Below are 22,670 nucleotides of genomic sequence, written 5' to 3'. Positions count from 1 at the left end.
TCCTGCTGTCACCTAATCTGATTAGCGCTGCTGTCTGCCACTGTGTGTGTGTGTGTGTGTGTGTGTGTGTGTGTGTGTGTGTGTGTGTGTGTGTGTGTGTGTGCGTGTGTGTGCATATATGTGAATGTACATGTGCGTGTGTAGGTGTGTGTGTGTGTGTGTGTGTGTATGTGTGTATGTCTGCATGCGACTGTGTGTGTGTGTGTGCATATATACCCATGTGATTGAACACGTCATGGATTAGTGGAACACACACAGGAACACATACACACACAGGAACAGTGGCACCGTATGGTCGTCCAGACACCTGCTCCAGCCCATCATGCCTGTGTTCTACTCTCCAGTGCCTCAGAACCTGAGGTCCAGCCTGGCCTACGTGGGCAGCTCTGTCTTCACCAACAACAGGACCAGGGACAGTGACTTTGCCAGGGAGCAGGACGACAGAGCAGGTGGGTGCGGTGGTGTCAGCCTCAGGTGCCGGTGGTTCTCTGTCTGGTCGACAGCCCTTTACAGAATACTATGCTATTTAATATAAGATAAGATAAACCTTTATTCAGGGGTCATAGCAGCAACAGCAATGGAAGCGAAGAGAGAAGGAGATGAGAGGTACAGGTAGGAAGAAAGATCCAAACAAACCAGGATAATACAAATATAATATAAATAATAAAGATAAAGAACCCCAAGGTATAAGTATATAAAGTCTACCCTGTACAAATATACAATACTCTTGTATCAAAAGCATTTGAAAGTGTATACGAATTATAGCATTTCTATAATTCTTTATCACTACCATCATGTAGTGACCAAATGATTATGGAAATACCATAATAATACCATCGGTATCATGGTTTCAATTTGATTATATCATGGTATTATTTAAGTACAGTGGTAGCATGGGGATACAATTACTACCATGGCAGTACTGTGAGAAATTGTTTATACAATGGCTGGTACCATGGCAACACTAACTATCATCAAACTACCATGATGCCTTTTGTTCTTCAGTCTGATCTGATGTAATTCACCCCCTCCATACTGTGGCTGTAACCATAGCTGTAGCACCAACACTGATGTGACAATGAATACAAATATGCTGTTCTGTAAAGTAACTCAGAGCCATATCCTGTAAAGTAACTCAGGAGCCCGCTTCAACCAGTGTGCTTTGGCAGAGCTGCTCTAATAGTTCGAACAACTGTTCTGTAAAGTAATTCAGAACTGCCACTGGACTTTGTAAATAAACTCTTTATGGCATAGAATCAAACCAAGGTGGCCTATTGATGCTAGATCCAATGTGAAAACGTTTTTAACTTTTTATATGTCTGCACTTTATGTGCTCATTTTGTGCCTGTCTGTAAAGCACTTTGAGCTGCAATTCTTTATTTGCTATACAAATAAAGTTATTATTATTATTATTATTATTATTATTATTATTATTATTATTATTATTATTATTATTATTATTATTATTATTATTATTATTATTATTATTATTATTATTATTATTATTATTATTATTATTATTATTATTATTATTATTATTATTATTATTATTATTATTATTATTATTATTATTATTATTATTATTATTATTATTATTATTATTATTATTATTATTATTATTATTATTATTATTATTATTATTATTATTATTATTATTATTATTATTATTATTATTATTATTATTATTATTATTATTATTATTATTATTATTATTATTATTATTATTATATGGGAAATAATACATACTATATAGCGTACTGTCTATTGATGTTGGTGTTGTCCCTGTGTTCTGTATCTGATGTCCTGCTGTCATTCTACCACATGTGTCTGTTGTAATCACTGTATTTAGCTAAGTGTTTCTGATTCTGATATCAGGGCTCGGTTCAAGCCATTTTTTATTCAGCCATTTCAGGAAAAAAAACTAAATATCAAAATACTGAAAACCTTTTGGTATGAAAAGGCAGTCATATCCAAACCAAGAGACAATATCTATAAGCCTGTTATAAAGGCTTTTACTGGCTGGTTAATACATTATCTTAACACATTATAGCCTATTATACTGTACATATATCTCGACGGCACTGTAAATGAGTTTGATTACTCAGTGTATTATCGAGTATACATAAAGATTGAATGAATATGTATATGTAAGATAGGACAAGATAAGGTAAGACAGAAACAATAACAACTAGACAATTCCGCGCGGGGGAAATTGTGAAAGTGTGGGTGACGCCTGTGCACCGCCGGCCAACGGGGGAGAGGGTCTCTCGCGAGTCTCTATGACAAACGGTTCAAAGGATACAAAAAGGGGGCGCGGCCTAAGGATCGGGGGAGTGGTCAACATAGACCAATCAAAGAGGATATCCCTACTGAGTGCAATGACACAACCCGCAACACTATTACACAATATTACACTATTACACACTATTACACACTATTACACACTATTACACACTATTACACTATTACACACTATTACACTATTACACACTATTACACACTATTACACTATTACACACTATTACACTATTACACTATTACACACTATAACACTATTACACTATTACACTATTACACACTATTACACTATTACACTATTACACACTATTACACTATTACACACTATTACACTATTACACACTATTACACTATTACACTATTACACTATTACACACTATTACACTATTACACTATTACACACTATTACACTATTACACTATTACACACTATTACACTATTACACTATTACACACTATTACACTATTACACTATTACACACTATTACACTATTACACACTATTACACTATTACACACTATTACACTATTACACACTATTACACTATTACACTATTACACACTATTACACTATTACACTATTACACACTATTACACTATTACACACTATTACACTATTACACACTATTACACTATTACACACTATTACACTATTACACACTATAACACTATTACACTATTACACTATTACACACTATTGCACTATTACACTATTACACTATTACACACTATTACACTATTACACACTATTACACTCTTACACACTATTACACTATTACACTATTACACACTATTACACTATTACACTATTACACACTATTACACTATTACACACTATTACACTATTACACTATTACACACTATTACACTATTACACTATTACACACTATTACACTATTACACACTATTACACTATTACACACTATTACACTATTACACTATTACACACTATTACACTATTACACTATTACACACTATTACACTATTACACTATTACACACTATTACACTATTACACTATTACACACTATTACACACTATTACACTATTACACACTATTACACTATTACACTATTACACACTATTACACACTATTACACTATTACACACTATTACACTATTACACACTATTACACTATTACACTATTACACACTATTACACTATTACACACTATTACACTATTACACACTATTACACTATTACACACTATTACACTATTACACTATTACACACTATAACACTATTACACTATTACACTATTACACACTATTGCACTATTACACTATTACACTATTACACACTATTACACTATTACACACTATTACACTCTTACACACTATTACACTATTACACTATTACACACTATTACACTATTACACTATTACACACTATTACACTATTACACACTATTACACTATTACACTATTACACACTATTACACTATTACACTATTACACACTATTACACTATTACACACTATTACACTATTACACACTATTACACTATTACACTATTACACACTATTACACTATTACACTATTACACACTATTACACTATTACACTATTACACACTATTACACACTATTACACTATTACACACTATTACACTATTACACTATTACACACTATTACACACTATTACACTATTACACACTATTACACTATTACACACTATTACACTATTACACTATTACACACTATTACACTATTACACACTATTACACTATTACACACTATTACACTATTACACTATTACACACTATTACATTTTACACTATTACACACTATTACACTATTACACTATTACACTATTACACACTATTACACACTATTACACTATTACACACTATTACACTATTACACTATTACACACTATTACACTATTACACACTATTACACTATTACACACTATTACACTATTACACTATTACACACTATTACACTATTACACACTATTACACTATTACACACTATTACACACTATTACACTATTACACTATTACACACTATTACACTATTACACTATTACACAATATTACACTATTACACACTATTACACTATTACACACTATTACACTATTACACTATTACACTATTACACACTATTACACACTAGTACACACTATTACACTATTACACACTATTACACACTATTACACTATTACACTATTACACACTATTACACTATTACACACTATTACACTATTACACTATTACACTATTACACACTATTACACTATTACACACTATTACACTATTACACACTATTACACTATTACACTATTACACTATTACACTATTACACAATATTACACACTATTACACTATTACACTATTACACGCTATTACACTATTACACTATTACACTATTACACACTATTACACTATTACACAATATTACACTATTACACTATTACACACTATTACACTATTACACACTATTACACTATTACACACTATTACACTATTACACACTATTACACTATTACACTATTACACACTATTACACTATTACACTATTACACACTATTACACTATTACACTATTACACACTATTACACACTATTACACACTATTACACTATTACACTATTACACACTATTACACTATTACACTATTTCACACTATTACACTATTACACTATTACACACTATTACACACTATTACACTATTACACACTATTACACTATTACACTATTACACACTATTACACTATTACACTATTACACACTATTACACTATTACACAATATTACACTATTACACTATTACACACTATTACACACTATTACACTATTACACTATTACACAATTACACTATTACACACTATTACACTATTACACTATTACACACTATTACACTATTACACCGAGTACAATGACACAACCCACAAGACAGAGGGCGCTGTCAGCAATTCAGTACTGCAACACAGTGATGGCCAATGATGGGTTAAGTGGATGATGTCATTGGCAGCTCAGCCACGAGCCACACAGCTGAACCAATCATGAGTGAGCCATGAGCCACACAGGTGAAGCAATCACTATGACTTGCATATTTTCTATCCAATGCATTTCTATGGAGGCAGATGCATGACTGCATTGTCACGTTGATTAAAAGAAAACTATAAGAGATGAAGCGTTGTGACGCGCACATGAGCACTACAACGAGTAGGCGAAGGGTTGTGCGCGATATTGTGGCATTCGTGCGATATTGTGGCACTCCTTCGGCGATCGGAACAGAAGGCTAAAAAATAGTGTGAAAAATGTGATTTCTAGAGGGCGATTGCATGGCGGTCAATGGGGAGGAGAACCTTCAAACAAATGGTCGTCAGTTGAGATAGAAATGTCCAATTCCATTTATTTTTCTTTTGTGAGCGGGATGACAGCCGTGTCATCGTTTTGATGTGTTTGTTTTATTTCTACGTCCAAAATTGAGATCACACTCGCAATTCACCCAAGGTAGGGGGAAAAAGATTATTTCAGCTGCTACACTCTAAAATGCAATGCATTCCCAATGGGACCGAAATTTTACCGTTTAAAGTCGATTCGTAGCCAGACGGTGCGGTGAAACTTTTACGGGTTCGAGACCGCAGTTGCCATAGGCAAGCCGCTCGTTTTGATACCTTTCACGTGTATGGTGCGCGAACGCTTACGTGTTGCAAAGTGTTTGAAACTCTAAATTGCACTGTATTTCCGAAATTTTACCGTTTAAAGTCGATTCGTAGCCAGACGGTGCGGTGAAACTTTACGAGTTCGAATAGTACATCGAGTTGGAGCAAGCCGGTCGTTTTGATACCTTTCACGTGTATGGGGCGCGAACGCTCTGGCACGAGTGTTGTTTGGAAAATCGGTGGATCTCGCACTCTAAATTGCATGCATTTCTGAAATTTTACCGTTTAAAGTCGATTCGTAGCCAGACGGTGCGGTGAAACTTTACGAGTTCGGAGACCGGTGTTGCCATAGGCAAGCCGCTCGTTTTGATACCTTTCACGTGTATGGGGCGCGAACGCTCTGGCACGAGCGGTGTTTGCAAAATCGGTGGAATAAAGAATAATAAAAAGAGTAACAAGAACAACAGTGTGGGTGGCAACCTGGCTTCGCCAGGTCACCCACACTAATAACATATTGCAAGCAACTGTCCGTTGTGTTGTATCACAGTACGTTAGCTAATGTTAGCTACTTTTCAACACTGGTCGAGCATGATAGTATCGTAACATAATCATATCATATCATATCGTATGGGAGTTAGGTGCCCTTGCTCAGCAGCATCTTGACGGCACCGGGAATCGAACTAGCAACCCTTAAATTACCAGACGGCCTAACCAGCCTCCCCAACCTGCTGCTTTGAATAAAGAGCATTCCTCCCATTTGTTTACCTTTCAGTGGTCAATGAGCAGGTGTCCCACCTGCCTCTGCAGATGCTGCTCTACTTCAACATGTTTTACTTCCCCTGCTGGCTCTCCTCAGCTGTGGTCATGCTGAAGCTAAAGGTGGGTTACCCTGGCTTTCCTCAGCTGTGGTCATGATGCAGCTAAAGGTGGGTTACCCTGGCTTTCCTCAGCTGTGGTCATGATGCAGCTAAAGGTGGGTTACCCTGGCTCTCTGCAGCTGTGGTCATGTTGCAGCTAAAGGTGGGTTACCCTGGCTCTCTGCAGCTGTGGTCATGTTGCAGCTAAAGGTGGGTTACCCTGGCTCTCTGCAGCCGTGGTCATGTTGCAGCTAAAGGTGCGTTACCCTGGCTCTCTGCAGCTGTGGTCATGTTGCAGCTAAAGGTGGGTTACCCTGGCTCTCTGCAGCCGTGGTCATGTTGCAGCTAAAGGTGGGTTACCCTGGCTCTCCACATTTACATTTACATTTAGTCATTTAGCCGAACACTTTCATCCAAAGCGACTTACAAGTTCTGTACGACAAGTCAGCAGGAAGGATACAACTCTTACAGCTGAGTAACAATGTTAATCAAACAGTGCTGCAACTTGGGTGATGGTTATTTCTTTCATTTCAGATATTGATTGAAGATGTGTGTTTTTAGTCGACTTGTAGTAGACTGGCCTGGAGGAGGCCAACCAGAAACAAAACGGTTGCTGGTTCAATCCCCAACCATCAACGGGAGGGTGTATTCCAGCTGTGAGCTGGATACTGGATGTTGGTTAAAAGAGAATGTGCATCTATATTGCCCTGCCACCTCTGCCGAAGTGACTTTGAGCAAGGCACTGACTGAAGCTTGCACTATGACCTCTGATGTGTACCGCTACTGTGTGTTTCCATCTAAAGATGGATGTGCAAAAAGACAATTACCTTACGTAACATGGCTAACTAAGTTATAACCGAGGGAATATTATACTATATGGGAAACAATTAGACTCTGTAGTGTGGTATATATGAGATCCCCAGAGACATTTCAACATGCAAATTCAACTTGATGGCAAGGAATATTAAATGTTGAAAATAATTACACTCTGGCATGCACTATATGACAGGGGAAGAACTTCAACACAAATCTTTGAAGAAGTGAAAAAGTTTAAGGAAACAATGAAACGATAAAATAGATAGATAGATAGATAGATAGATAGATAGATAGATAGATAGATAGATAGATAGATAGATAGATAGATAGATAGATAGATAGATAGATAGATAGATAGATAGATAGATAGATAGATAGATAGATAGATAGATAGATAGATAGATAGATAGATAGATAGATAGATAGATAGATAGATAGATAGATAGATAGATAGATAGATAGATAGATAGATAGATAGATAGATAGATAGATAGATAGATAGATAGATAGATAGATCTAGATAAAAATGGCAGAGGAATCTACATAATAAAAAAGTAACTGTACTTACAGTACAGTCAATTTAATTCACGGTTCTTGCTGCACGCCTGGTGATACTAAATCTAGATTGAACTCTGCCATTGGAAAGAGGAGATTTGGCCTGATCCATAGATGTGGCTATAATAAGGCCATTTATAGGCCTGATATTCTATATTCTATAATAATATTTCAAATTGCACGGGTGCGGATGACAGAATTCAGTACTGTATCTACAAAACCTTCTGTTTAATAATCTTCCCGTTATTCATTTGCTTAGATATTTTGTACACGTGATCTCAAGAAGGTTCTGAACAAGCTCAGTGGCATTTCTAGCATGGTGTTATTCACCATCAAAGACGAAAAAAGTGGAGCAATCTTCCATTTACTTAGGTATGTATTTTTAGGCGGATTTTCAGAAAAATAGGGCATCAATCAATTAACTGATGATAATACTAGTAATAATAATAGCAACAACAATGGCAACACAATCATGAAATAAATATAAATGACAATATTCATATAAATACATACATACACATGCATATACATACATATACACACCAAATTTACACATAATTCACACAACCACAATAAATGAGATTAAAAGAGTGAAGTGTGTAAATGCAGTGTAACTGTAGGGGGGGCATGGGGTGTGCATGGATGTTGACAGGGGGGTCTGGGGGGGCAGGGTCTGGTGTTGCTCAAGCTGAGCAGGTGTTGGGAGTCGGCCTGGGGGTAGAAACTGTCCCTGAGGCGCCGGCGGTGCTGACACAGCCTCCTCCTAGACCGCTTCCTAGTGGCTCCAGACCTTCTCCTCCTGGACCTCTTCCTAGTGGCTCCAGACCTCCTCCTGGACCGCTTCCTAGTGGCTCCAGACCTCCTCCTCCTGGACCTCTTCCTAGTGGCTCCAGACCTTCTCCTCCTGGACCTCTTCCTAGTGGCTCCAGACCTCCTCCTCCTGGACCTCTTCCTAGTGGCTCCAGACCTCCTCCTCCTGGACCTCTTCCTAGTGGCTCCAGACCTCCTCCTCCTGGACCTCTTCCTAGTGGCTCCAGACCTCCTCCTGGACCTCTTCCTAGTGGCTCCAGACCTCCTCCTCCTGGACCTCTTCCTAGTCGCTCCAGGCCTCCTCCTCCTGGAGCTCTTCCTAGTGGCTCCAGACCTCCTCCTGGACCTCTTCCTAGTGGCTCCAGACCTCCTCCTCCTGGACCTCTTCCTAGTCGCTCCAGGCCTCCTCCTCCTGGAGCTCTTCCTAGTGGCTCCAGACCTCCTCCTCCTGGACCTCTTCCTAGTGGGCTCCAGACCTCCTCCTCCTGGATCTCTTCCTAGTGGCTCCAGGCCTCCTCCTCCTGGACCTCCTCCTAGTGGCTCCAGACCTCCTCCTCCTGGACCTCTTCCTAGTGGCTCCAGACCTCCTCCTCCTGGACCTCTTCCTAGTGGCTCCAGAACTCCTCCTCCTGGACCTCTTCCTAGTGGCTCCAGACCTCCTCCTCCTGGACCTCTTCCTAGTGGCTCCAGAACTCCTCCTCCTGGACCTCTTCCTAGTGGCTCCAGACCTCCTCCTCCTGGAGCTCTTCCTAGTGGCTCCAGGCCTCCTCCTCCTGGACCTCTTCCTAGTGGCTCCAGACCTCCTCCTCCTGGACCTCTTCCTAGCGGCTCCAGAACTCCTCCTCCTGGACCTCTTCCAAGTGGCTCCAGACCTCCTCCTCCTGGACCTCTTCCTAGTGGCTCCAGAACTCATCCTCCTGGACCTCTTCCTAGTGGCTCCAGACCTCCTCCTCCTGGACCTCTTCCTAGTGGCTCCAGAACTCCTCCTCCTGGACCTCTTCCTAGTGGCTCCAGACCTCCTCCTCCTGGACCTCTTCCTAGTGGCTCCAGACCTCCTCCTCCTGGACCTCTTCCTAGTGGCTCCAGAACTCCTCCTCCTGGACCTCTTCCTAGTGGCTCCAGACCTCTTCCTCCTGGACCTCTTCCTAGTGGCTCCAGACCTCCTCCTCCTGGACCTCTTCCTAGTGGCTCCAGACCTCCTCCTCCTGGACCTCTTCCTAGTGGCTCCAGACCTCCTCCTCCTGTACCTCTTCCTAGTGGCTCCAGGCCTCCTCCTCTTGGACCTCTTCCTAGTGGCTCCAGACCTCCTTCTGGACCTCTTCCTAGTGGCTCCATGCCTCCTCCTGGACCTATTCCTAGTGGATCCAGACCTCCTCCTCCTGGACCTCTTCCTCCATGCCTCCTCCTGGACCTCTTCCTAGTGGCTCCAGACCTCCTCCTCCTGGACCTCTTCCTAGTGGCTCCAGACCTCCTCCTGGACCTCTTCCTAGTGGCTCCAGACCTCCTCCTGGACCTCTTCCTAGTGGCTCCAGGCCTCCTCCTCCTGGACCTCTTCCTAGTGGCTCCAGACCTCCTCCTCCTGGAGCTCTTCCTAGTGGCTCCAGACCTCCTCCTGGATGTCTTCCTAGTGGCTCCATGCCTCCTCCTGGACCTCTTCCTAGTGGCTCCAGACCTCCTCCTCCTGGACCTCTTCCTAGTGGCTCCAGACCTCCTCCTCCTGGACCTCTTCCTAGTGGCTCCAGACCTTCTCCTGGAGCTCTTCCTAGTGGCTCCAGACCTCCTCCTCCTAGACCTCTTCCTAGTGGCTCCAGGCCTCCTCCTCCTGTACCCCTTCCTAGTGGCTCCAGACCTCCTCCTCCTTGACCTCTTCCTAGTGGCTCCAGACCTCCTCCTCCTGGACCACTTCCTAGTGGCTCCAGACCTCCTCCTCCTGGACCTCTTCCTAGTCGCTCCAGACCTCCTCCTGGACCTCTTCCTAGTGGCTCCAGACCTCCTCCTCCTGTACCTCTTCCTAGTGGCTCCAGGCCTCCTCCTCCTGGACCTCTTCCTATAGTGGCTCCAGACCTCCTCCTCCTGGACCTCTTCCTAGTGGCTCCAGACCTCCTCCTGGACCTCTTCCTAGTGGCTCCAGGCGTCCTCCTCCTGGACCTCTTCCTAGTGGCTCCAGACCTCCTCCTCCTGGACCTCTTCCTAGTGGCTCCAGGCCTCCTCCTCCTGGACCTCTTCCTAGTGGCTCCAGACCTCCTCCTGGATATCTTCCTAGTGGCTCCAGACCTCCTCCTCCTCCTGGACCTCTTCCTAGTGGCTTTAGACCTCCTCCTCCTGGACCGCTTCCTGGACCACTTCCTAGTGGCTCCAGGCCTCGGGTGGCTGGGATCAGCACAGCTCGTATTGGCCTTGGATATTATCTCTTGGTGCATTATGTCATCCAAGTCAGGCAGCAGTAAGCCGCTGGGCCGACCGCAACGCGCTCTGAAGTTGTCGCCGGTCCTGTTCAGTACCGCCGCCTGGCGGAGATACTAGTACACACTGTATATAGTAGATAGTAGACAAATTCAGAATACACATGCATACAAATTCATCAGGATTACGCAAAAAAAGTGCAACTTATTTCCATTGTGGTTCTTAGGGCGCGGCAGCAAGCACTGTAGTGGGAAACTTGTATACAATTGTTAATTCCTTGATATTCTACAAATATCACATCACAATAAAAACATTACAATAAACATAATACAAACAATTCAGGTCAAACCAGAGCAGACATTAGGTTGCAAAGTATCTGCTTCATGAGCCAGGGCCCTCATTCATCAATGTGTGCGTAGAACATGTTCTATTTCCACATGTAAGCACGGAATGTAGAACCAGTGTACGCACAGGGAAGTCGGGATTCATCACACGTGCGTACGCAGGCTCTATGCTCCTCCGTGTTGATGAATACCACTTTGTTCTACCGTCAATGCTCGTGCATGATTATCCATATATGGTCATGAAAGTGAGGAAACACCCCCCATGGGATGTGAAATAATGGACTGACCCGAGCGGAACTCTGAGAAACTCCACGGAGATTGTTCACTGCTGTCGAACCAAGAAGACACTATCGCGTATTATGGAATAAATAAAAGGCGGACTTGTAAACGGTGATGTCAGATATCAACGGCTCCCTAAGACCATTGCTGCAATTCTGCCTGGACAGCTCAAAATACTAATAAAGACCGTTCGTTGACCACTGTTTGGCGTTGGTTGTGTGTCATTATAACCATGCTGTAATATGAATGCCTTTATTAGTTGTGTTCGATTGGCTATATGATTTTTAGAGACATCTATTTTGTTGTCGGCTAATAAAGACCGCGCTGGAATATGACTGCCTTTTCCCGTGTTGTTTGATTAATACCCAGGGATTAAAGTTCTCCTCAATTTTATTCCAAATCGCGATGGATCTCCCGTAAATTTTCTACCTGCTGCATATGATTTCTAGAGGCATACTACAATCTATTTTGATGTCAGTATTGGGTAGCCTATATAAACAATAATACGAGAGCATATACAAGAACAATGAATCTCACTGCATGTATGATGTAGCCTGCCTTTCAATACATGAACTTGAATCCCATCATATACATAGTCTGTCCACTATCTGGTGTCATTGCAATGCATTTTCTATTCTTTCTTATACAGTAAAAAGGGGGAAGAACACTATATTCATATGACTTGTATTCTGCTTACAGCTTCGAAATTCCACTTGTTTCGTTTAACGTAAAGCCTTTTAAATATAATCAAAACGTTCCCGTGTTTCTGCGGTCTGCGCAAAATAATAACGAGTTGATGATTTATGATGAATTGAAAATGGGGGACCCTGATGTAAACAAGACGAAAGTCTTTCTCTGGTCTGCATCCCCAATTAACAATTGTATGTACTGAGCTGTACTGTACTGTACCCATTCTGCAATCTGTTAATAAACTTTTCAATCAATCAATCAATCAAGCTACGCGGAGCGCAGTCAGTCAGTAGCCTACACCCCGTATATTCCGATAACGCTATATAAACCATGCTGCATTCATTCTGAGAGAAAGATCTATTATTCCAAATGCTATTTATAGGGTTTTGACCATAATTACACTACTGTTGCTATTTTACAATGAACTATAATGAACTACGGTTCGTACAGAACATGCCAGTGTTATTATGCACAGAAGCTCATTTCCTTGTTGTAATAATATATTCTACCACTGGGCGCCAGGTACGCATGGTCTGACCTGTGCGTAGACGTAAGCACGGAGTCAAGTTCAAATCGAAATTGATGAATCCCACTCTTTGCTTAGAAATGATCGTACGCACAGGGTAAGCACAGATCTGTGCGTAGAACACGTTGATGAATGAGGGCCCTGGACTCTTAACCTAACCTGCCCATCATCCACTGTTTTAGCTGGACTTTAAAGCTACTGTAGTCAGGGACTGAGCAGTTTTGATGGTATTCGGAATGTTGTTCCATTCTTCACTCCCTGTGTAAATAAATGCACTTCTGGTTATTTGGACACTGACCTGCCAGAACTTTGTACACAAGAATCAGTCTGAGTAGTTGAACTCTATTTTGTCGACAGGGAGCCTATATAGACACTAAGCTATTCAAGTTTAGATGTAAGAATATAAATGTAACTGTGACATTATTTTATTTAACCCCCCCCCAGTTCTCCTACCTCCCAGGATACTACCAGGCTCTCCTCGTAACCGGAATGATCCTGCTCACCATAATTGAGGTCGCCAGACTCTATCTGGGATACATCGGAAACCTCAAAGAGAAGGTAATTCAAACCAACATCCTGTCTGGAAGAGGAAAGTGACAGTGTCTCCTTTATGTACTGTGCTCTTGAATGAGATGATAAGAGGAAGTAGCTGCTTGAGTATTCTCTTTGTGTGCATGTAAACATCAAACTCTTGGCTCCGACTCCCCTGAACTGAATGTGTGTGTGTGTGCGTGCGCGTGCGTGTGTGTGTGTGCATGTGCATGTGTGCGTGTATGCGTGGCTATTCGGCCCAGTCCAGACTTTTTTCACTTTGTTCGTCGTAACAGAAAAAGGTGGTCCACACTTGAATGGTACAGCATGACACGAGTCCCATCTTAACCCTTTCACTACCACATTACAGACGGTTAACCTTAAGTGTGGTAGTGAAAGTGTTAACAGTCTGTAGTGTGGTAGTGAAAGGGTTAACCGTCTGTAGTGTGGGAGTGAAAGGGTTAACCTTCTGTAGTGTGGTAGTGAAAGGGTTAACCATCTGTGGTGTGGTAGTGAAAGGGTTAACCGTCTGTAGTGTGGTACTGAAAGGGTTAACCTTCTGTAGTTTGGTAGTGAAAGGTTAACGTAATGTTATGAATATAACCAAGTTCTATGAATACTAGTGACGCTCAGCGTCATCTGCACTAACCTCACTTTGTGCATTTGCACTTAATAAAAATTCACAATGTACCTTTACATACCAACATTCGTCTGGCCACACCCCCATCCGCTACCTTCATAAGCAGGTGTGTGGCCACACACTCGCCTCCTTCCCAATCTTTCACCACAAGGCGAGATCAAAGGCTGCAGTGGCGTCCAGACGCTGAGCGTCACTAGTATTCATAGAACTTGGTTATATTCATAACCTTACGTTCTATATCATACTAGCTTCCGCTCAGCGTCATCTGCACTACGGGAGCTGAGCGGGAGCTTGGGGGGCGGAAAGGCGGCACGGTGGTCTAGTGGTTAACACTGTCGCCTCACAGCAAGAAGGTCCAGGGTTCGATTCCCGCTTGGGGACCAGGTTTCCATGATGCCAGGTACCCAGGTGGGGTATCTCCCAGGCCTTTCTGTGTGGAGTTTGCATGTTCTCCCCGTGCTCGCAAGGGTTTCCCCCCCGATAAGATAAACCCAATGGAAAAACATGCACAACAACAGATCGCTAACGCTGTGGCATCCTTGACGAAGACGGACAGGAGCACTTGGATTGGTCCCCTGGCGCGGCTCACGTTGACGCCTGTCTGCTCCCGGCTGCCCTTGGGGGGGAAGGACGACGGGATGGGTTAATCGCAGAGACGAATCGCATCGGCGATTCTAAAGAGACAATGCATGCGTCTGTGTTCCGCTGTGTGTGCTAAAAACTAACCGCTGTGTGTACCGCTAAAAAACATTGAGTGTCGTTGCATGCCGAATAAAGACCTCTGCAACAGGTCCTGCATTATTATTATATGTACCCCACAAATGTACCCCACTGAGGCCCCCCACAACCATCAGAACCGGGGAGGACCAAGCCCCCCCGACCCTCCCTAATGGAGGTGATACCCCCCCTATTAGAGGACGGGAGGGAGACGGATCCGACCGTGCGAAGAGAAACTCGAGCAACTCAACGCACAGGGTGAGCAGACCGTGGCTTGACCCCACGACTACCCACACGCACAACCCGCATGCCACCAGGGAACGAACGGAAGGAACAAACCTCGTTACCGCCCCCAAAATCACGGGGTCGAGAGCAACTCAACCCCGTGGCAAGGCCGTAGCAGCGGAGCGCGAAGGAAGACCCAGACCCACTGAAAGGACTGGATCCCCCGGAAAAAGGGGGCCCAGAGAGGACAACGATGCCACAGCATCAAGACCTCACCAGGCGGTCACTAGTGACACCGCCCCCCACATCGCCAGCGTATTCGGACAGGGCCCCTCCAAGAGCAGGCCCTTCCCCCCACTAGCACGCCGCCTGGCACACTGACCATGGCAAACTCAGGCAGTCAGCATGGCCATAACTGGAAGCACTCAAGAGGCTACACTACAGCGGGAGCAGGCAGCGCACCAGGGAGACAACCCCAGAAGGGGTCGATCCCTCAATCCAGGCAGCAGGCGTTGCCTGGACCCGAGCCTGGAGCACTGCGGACGAGACAGGCACCAAAGGGGTCAACTGAAAACAGCACCCCCGGCGGAAGGGGCGTATGCTGGCATTGTTGCGCACCATGACAAAGTCTCCACCAAAAAACCCCGACCCAGAGGGGCCGAGGCAGAGAAGGCTGACACGATTGGCAGACGTCATGAATGTGCAGGGGCACACTCAACCGGGTAACCCGGGAGTTGACTCTGCTCCAACACACCAGGGAATCAACCACCCTCTTGGTACCACATGCGGTGGTTGTTCCTATAACCCCTCAAGAAAAAACTCCAAAACACACCTGCGGGTATACACTGATATACCGCAGTACAAGTGTTTCAGTTTTCAAAAAGGGGTTACCCTGTGACACCCGGGCCGACCCGGCATTCTTTCCCCCGAAAAAAGCACAAGTCCCTCAGGGTACCAGAACAGCAGATCTGCGTACCCGGCGGACAACGGGTTAACTGACCTGGACCAGCGTGACCAGAACCAGTCCTGTGCCCTAATCACGCCGACATCCCCACTCCAAGAGAGGGGGTAGGTACGCGTGTCGATCTAAAACAGGAAAAGAGGGCGCCACCGAGACGGTCCCATTTGTACCGCGCTCAGTGGCCCACCCCAAGGGGATGTTTTGATCTATTCCGTTAACATCCCCCAGATATGAACGAGAATTAGTTGAGACCTAATAACAGGCGCTCGGAAGAGAAAACCTCCATCCCAGTTGCCCTATAAAAACGCTGTTTTAATAATGAGCAACCATGGCGTACCAGCCTTATGCGTGATTCTTATCAGAAACACCCCGAGCCAGCACTATGTACGCGTCGAGACCCAACACATCAATGGATAGTCTAACAAGACACCAGACATTGTTCCTCCAAGTCGCCTAGGAGAATGACAAGGAGCTGTCGTGCTTCATATTCTTTCCCCTTTTTATTAAAAAAGAAAGAAACACAGACTGACATGAATTCCACGTGACGCGGCTGAGGGTAAAAATATTTTTCATTTTTACATCCCGCCACCCTCACCACAGAGAGGAGACGGGAATCCTCAGAGAGACTTCCCACGTGAGCCATGAATTGAAAAGTCACGGTAACATTGAGCCATGTGACCAACAGACTCAAGTTACACGTATATCGAGCGTAGCAGAACACTAAGTTCCTACGCTCTGCCCCGACAACTTGACAATGACAGACCCTACATACGGGTCTGAAAAAACTCACGGAAGCCGTCGTCCAATAGAAACGTGCCCAGTGATGTATTCTATGACGGGGGGAAACCCATGACTCAACTGCCCGTGATAGGTGCGGAGTCAGGGAAACCCCCCCCCCCCCCGTGCCAAGCTGCCTAACAACTTGGCCGGACCGAATGAAAAGAGAGTAAAAAAAAAACCTGACCAATCAGAAGAGGGAAGGAGGGGTTTATCCGGTACCCCCTCGCAAGCCCAACCCTTGAATACGACAACAACAATAGCCATATAATACCTTAAGTAGCCAGTATGCTAATGAACAGCGCAAAGCTAATTCAATGCACGCTAGCCACAGACAAGTCTGTGAACAGGGTTTATAACAAGGCCAAAGTTATATATGTGTGAACCCGACACCCGTGTTTATGTTGCAAGACACAGAAAATCTGATAGAGAGAGAGAGCGGCCTGAACCGCGGTACCTTTACACACACAAGCATTACTGCAGACCAACACAACAGTGTTGCGGCCCAATATCACTGTTTAAGCAACAGAGCACACAACTAACCTCTACCTTTATGTGAAGAACCTAACCTGCAGGTCGAGGCAGAAAAAAGCCTTTTCCACCGAGTGTAAGCTGCAGGCCTTGCTTAAAGGGGAACTATCTTATAAATGACCTTTTCCAGTGTTTAGGGTTATTTTCTAGCTATGTGGACTTATAGTAATAGGATCTATGTCTCTAATTCTCGATTTGGCGCATTCTTCCAATTCTCCCCTCACAATAATGTCCCTCCCTCAAGTGAGTCATCTGAAAATGTGCCTATATGGGACGTCATATGGTGCATTTGCATAATAACACCCGCCCCCTCTAGCTGCCCGCCGAGCGAGAGAAGCAGAGAACTGTAAACGCTCTGCGTGTCTCCCTCTCCCTCTCGATGAAGTCCACCACCGTGCTGCGCTACAGCTCATGCTCCCGAACCGAGAGAGAACTGTAAACGCTCTGCGTGCCCTCTCCCTCTCGAGGAAGTCCACCACCGTGCTGCGCTACAGCTCATGCTCCCGAACCGAGAGAGAACTGTAAACGAGCTCCCGAACCGAGAGAGAGAGAACTGTAACACTGCGTGTCCTCCCGGCTCCCTCTCCCGGGAGGACACGCAGAGTGTTTACACTTTTTTTCTCTCTCTCTCTCTCTCTCTCTCTCTCTCTCTCTCTCTCTCTCTCTCTCTCTCTCTCTCTCTCTCTCTCTCTCTCTCTCTCTCTCTCTCTCTCTCTCTCATAGCAGCAGCAAACTAACACAACGTATAGACATAGGGTGTCTGTCTGTCTGTCTGTCTGTCTACACCCCCCCTCTCTCTCTCTCTCTCTCGACTGACTGTCACTCAAAGTGCTTATGGGCGGAGCCAGGCCATAACAGCCTGATTTCTTGTGGCTGAAAAATGATGGGTTTGAGTACTTGATTAGAAATATAAACCAATGCATTTTTTTTTTTAAACGTACAGATGTCTTCAATAGACTGACAGGAATTGTTTAAAGTTGCCCAAATAGTGCTAGGAATAGTAAAATAGTTCCCCTTTAAGCTCTAACATGAAATGTAGCGACCAACAAGACTTAAAAGTCTAGCCCTTCTATCAAACCCACACTAGCAAAAGGTTCACACATCGTATCCCCATCATATGTAGTGAATAAACACACAGTTTGTAACAAAAAATAGTCCCTCCCAGGAGGGACCCTTTATTTCTTAACAAAATCATACGATGGGCCGGGAAAGGAACAGGGGGGGACCACAGAGGGAAAAAGTCTTTAGCGACGCCTGCCACGAGCCGCTCGGGACTTGCCACCCCGGGGAGCCCCGGAGGGACGGTAAAGGATAGGAGGCTGGTCACAACGATCCCTACCGTCACCTCCGAGCGTGGATGGGCCGGCTGCAGTGGCGGAGGCGCCCTCTCTCCTCCTGGCCTTCTTTGCTGAAGGTCCACCTGCTGCTGTTACCACCGCCACGGTGGTAGCAGCGGCGGCTACGGCGGCGGAACCCCGACAACGAGCCTTCCGTCTGACTCCACCGGCGACATCGGGCGGGGGGAAATGAGGCTGGAGCACGGAACGCTCCTCCTGCATTTCAGGTTGAGGTCATCAGCTGCAACGCCGACCCGAAGAGCCCAGCATCGGAGAGGGGTGCCATCAGAAGTGGAGTCCTCTTCCTTTCCGGCACACGCGCCTGCTCCAGCCAAAGGTGGCGCTGGGCTAGAGTGGCCAGGGCACGTACTTTCCCAGCGGCGACGGCCTGCAGCTGGATCAGATGCAGGATGGCTCCTGCCGACTGGGCGAGCTGATCATGTTGCAAATCGGTCAGCTCCGTACCGCCCGTCAGTATCCCGGACATGAATCTCGCCAGCTGCGCGATGTTAGAAGTGGCAGCCAGAGATTGAGTTGCGGAGATAAATGACTGGTCACTCCAGTAAGCCAACCGCCTCGCCGATTTCCCTTGGGGAACCGGCTTCCGTAACGGCTCCCACACCACCTCAGGACAAAGGAGAGCTGCCATCGGCCTATCAAGCCGAGGCACCCCCTCCTTCATACCGTCTACCAAACCCACCACCCTCGTGACTCGCACGTAGGCGGGGGTGAGGCCCATGATGTGGGAGACCACCTGTCCCTGACGGACGTAGGCCTCCATCGAGGGGAAAAATGGACAGACAACGCCTGTGGCTGATAGCAGGGCATCCCGCCGCCGAGTCGGAGGTTCTAACCCAACATCCGCGTACGAGGGACCCCAAGGAGACCTATCACCCCCCTCCAGTGTTACCTGGACAGGCGGCGGACATGTCTCCACCGGGGCGTCAAATAAGAACCCGTCTGCCTCTACCATGTAGTCCTCTGTTTCCATCGGCCATGGAGAATCAGACGCATCCTCATCCGGCTCCAGCAACTCACCAAAACCAGGCCGTTTGCGTCTACAAGCCACCATCTTACGACGGGAGCGAGCCGACGCAAAAGATTTGCGTCTCAAATCCTCCGCCACCAGAGGAGCCGGCCGCCCAACAGCGGACGACCAGGCCATCGCACAGGAGACGGCGCCGGTGCACCAGCTCCTTGGAGAGGCAAACTAGGCTATCGGACGTCTACCGGGCGCGGCTGCCGACCACGAAAGTGGCCTCAACCCCGCTCCAAGACGCACGACAGAGGAGGCAGTGGAGAACCGCTGGTGAAGGGTAACGTTGCTAGCGCGACCCTCCGAGGTAAACATTATGACTTAGCTTTTTTCTTTTTAAAGTTATGAGAGAAAGAAAAAAGCAAGAAAAAATTTAAACACGTAACTCAACTTTCTTCAGCTTAAACAACCTCGTCAAGTGATGTATATAACAGGCACTTCCTTGTGGTGAAAGTGAAGAAGGAGGCGAGTGTGTGGCCACACACCTGCTTATGAAGGTAGCGGATGGGGGTGTGGCCAGACGAATGTTGGTATGTAAAGGTACATAGCTTGTTAGCCAAGTGTTAGCTCGTTAGCACAACACAAGTACATTCCTTTGTCCATTTCCGCTCGAACAGACTGCAAACTACCTGGCGTTCTATCGCCATGCTCTAAGACAAACTCTAACCGTAACCAACTTTGAAAGAGTGCCTAAGCTTGACAGTCTAAAGAACTTGCAGTCACGGCATGCTCGTCTAAGACAAACAGCTGCCTGCATCATTCTCACAACAACACAACTATCTCCACCGACCAACCTAGGAACCAACCTAGCCGGAATAACCTAGAATTGGAACATTAGAAATTGGATTCGGCCAATCAGAGATCGTCTCTGTGAAATTCTGCTACGGAAAAAAATACTGGCGTCGGCCAATCAGAGAGCGTCTCCGCGAAATGCGGCTACAGATATTCTTGACGCTACTGGCTAGACCGCTTCAAATCGCGCCCAGATTCCAACATAATAGTCATATTTCAACGCACAACGCGTTATGCACTGATTGGCTGTGACGGATACAGCGATCAAACTGTGACGCGCACTCAGAGCGCTATCGCGTATAGCCCGGGCCGAGAAATACGAAAAAATAAAAAAAATAAAAAAAACGTGATGTCACTTCCTGCTCTGGAAAACGAGTGTTTTTTAATTGCGATAATAACGTTATATTGTGCATTGGAAATACAAACATACTTAAAATGAGTAAATATTATTCATTTTAAACATGTTTATATTATTTATAGGGCTATAAAACAAAAAACAAAAAGATACTTATTCTTGTTCTACTCTCATATAACCAGGCAGGGCCTGAAGGGGGGGCGGCGCCCTAGCGCCCCCCAGTGGCGGCCGCCACTGGGTTAACCTTCTGTATTGTAACAGTGAAAGGGTTAACACTTTGGTAGTGTGGTAGGTCTCTAATTAACGTTGCATCCAAGTGGCTGCTAACTACGGAAGCCTTAAGAGGCCGTACATTCATACATTTTATTTACTCCGTTTTCTAGTGATAACGCAATAATTATCTCGTTATCACAAGAAAACGGACTTCGTTTTCCCGTGATAACGAGATAATTATCGCGTTATCACGAGAAAACTAATTAAATCGGATACATTTATTTCAGGGGGGTACATGACATACAGGTATACACAGTACTGTTACATTTGCGACATACAAGATATGCAAATATACAGTACTGTTAAACAGAGATCCTAACAGAAAATATACATACGATGGGGAGGAAACTGTACATTAGGAGGGTGTGGGAGGGGTTTGGACATACAGGGGCCAGTTTCGCGTTGCAGCCTCCCGTAGCCAGGTGCTCTTTGAGAGCTCACTTTGATTGCACTTTGAGGCACATTAATGTGTATTATCTGTAACAGCAAGGCATAAAGCTATTTCAGCCTGTGTCAGGCCTTGATTGAAGAGATATGTGACGCGGTGATCAATATCCTCCTGCTTAGCCCCTTTCGTGACTGTGATGCACCGAGTGCATCATAGTCACAAACGGGGCTACCTGCTCCTCTGACATTGCAACACTGATTAAATTAAATTAACTCGTTATCACGGGAAAACGGAGCAAATAAGATGTATGAATGTACGGCCTCTTAGGGCTTCCGTAGCTAACCAATGTCCTCTCACACTGTAGGCTACATCCAAAATCATTTTGGCACCAAACCTCCCCATGTCTCTCTCTCTCTCTCTCTCTCTCTCTCTCTCTCTCTCTCTCTCTCTCTCTCTCTCTCTCTCTCTCTCTCTCTCTCTCTCTCTCTCTCTCTCTCTCTCACATCAGGTACCAGAGCTGGCTGCCTTCTGGCTGCTGTCCTTCATGTTTCAGCTGCCGGTGCTGCTGTTCTTCCTGACGGACGAGGCCATCATCATCCTGCCCCTGGAGAGAGCCGTCCACTCCATCTACCTCCTCTTCCTGCTCTCCCAGATCCTGGCCGCCTTCCTGGCCCTGAGGACCATGACCCGCAAGCTCACCCTCCTCTTCTACCTGCGCCAGTTTGGCGAACTGGAGAGCTTCCACCAAACAGGGATCTACCATCGCAGCGTGCTACCCTTGCCCTCTGAGAACAACATGTACCATTAACCCTTTCACTTCCGCACTACCGCACTACTTCCACTGTGGCGACACACAGAAGGTTAACCCGTTCACTGCCACACGACAGCCGGTTAACCCTTTCACTGCCACACAACAGAAG

At 45.2% G+C, this 22,670-nt stretch overlaps 1 protein-coding gene across 1 annotated transcript; it reads left to right on the top strand.

Moving 5' to 3' along the window:
• Positions 1-322: 322 nt before the first annotated feature.
• Positions 323-22,558, top strand: LOC311223309 (transmembrane protein 17A; the record flags this gene model as incomplete). The annotated part of the gene is made up of 4 exons (XM_084308101.1): positions 323-449; positions 6,680-6,786; positions 13,632-13,745; positions 22,259-22,558. The coding sequence occupies 4 exons, from the start codon at positions 323-325 to the stop codon at positions 22,556-22,558; spliced, it is 648 nt and encodes a 215-aa protein (XP_084164227.1).
• Positions 22,559-22,670: the final 112 nt, after the last annotated feature.

Source organism: Notolepis coatsorum (assembly GCF_963971535.1).
Source record: "Notolepis coatsorum genome assembly, chromosome: 2".
Taxonomy (NCBI): domain Eukaryota; kingdom Metazoa; phylum Chordata; class Actinopteri; order Aulopiformes; family Paralepididae; genus Notolepis; species Notolepis coatsorum.
This window is presented reverse-complemented; position numbering and strand designations above follow the sequence as displayed.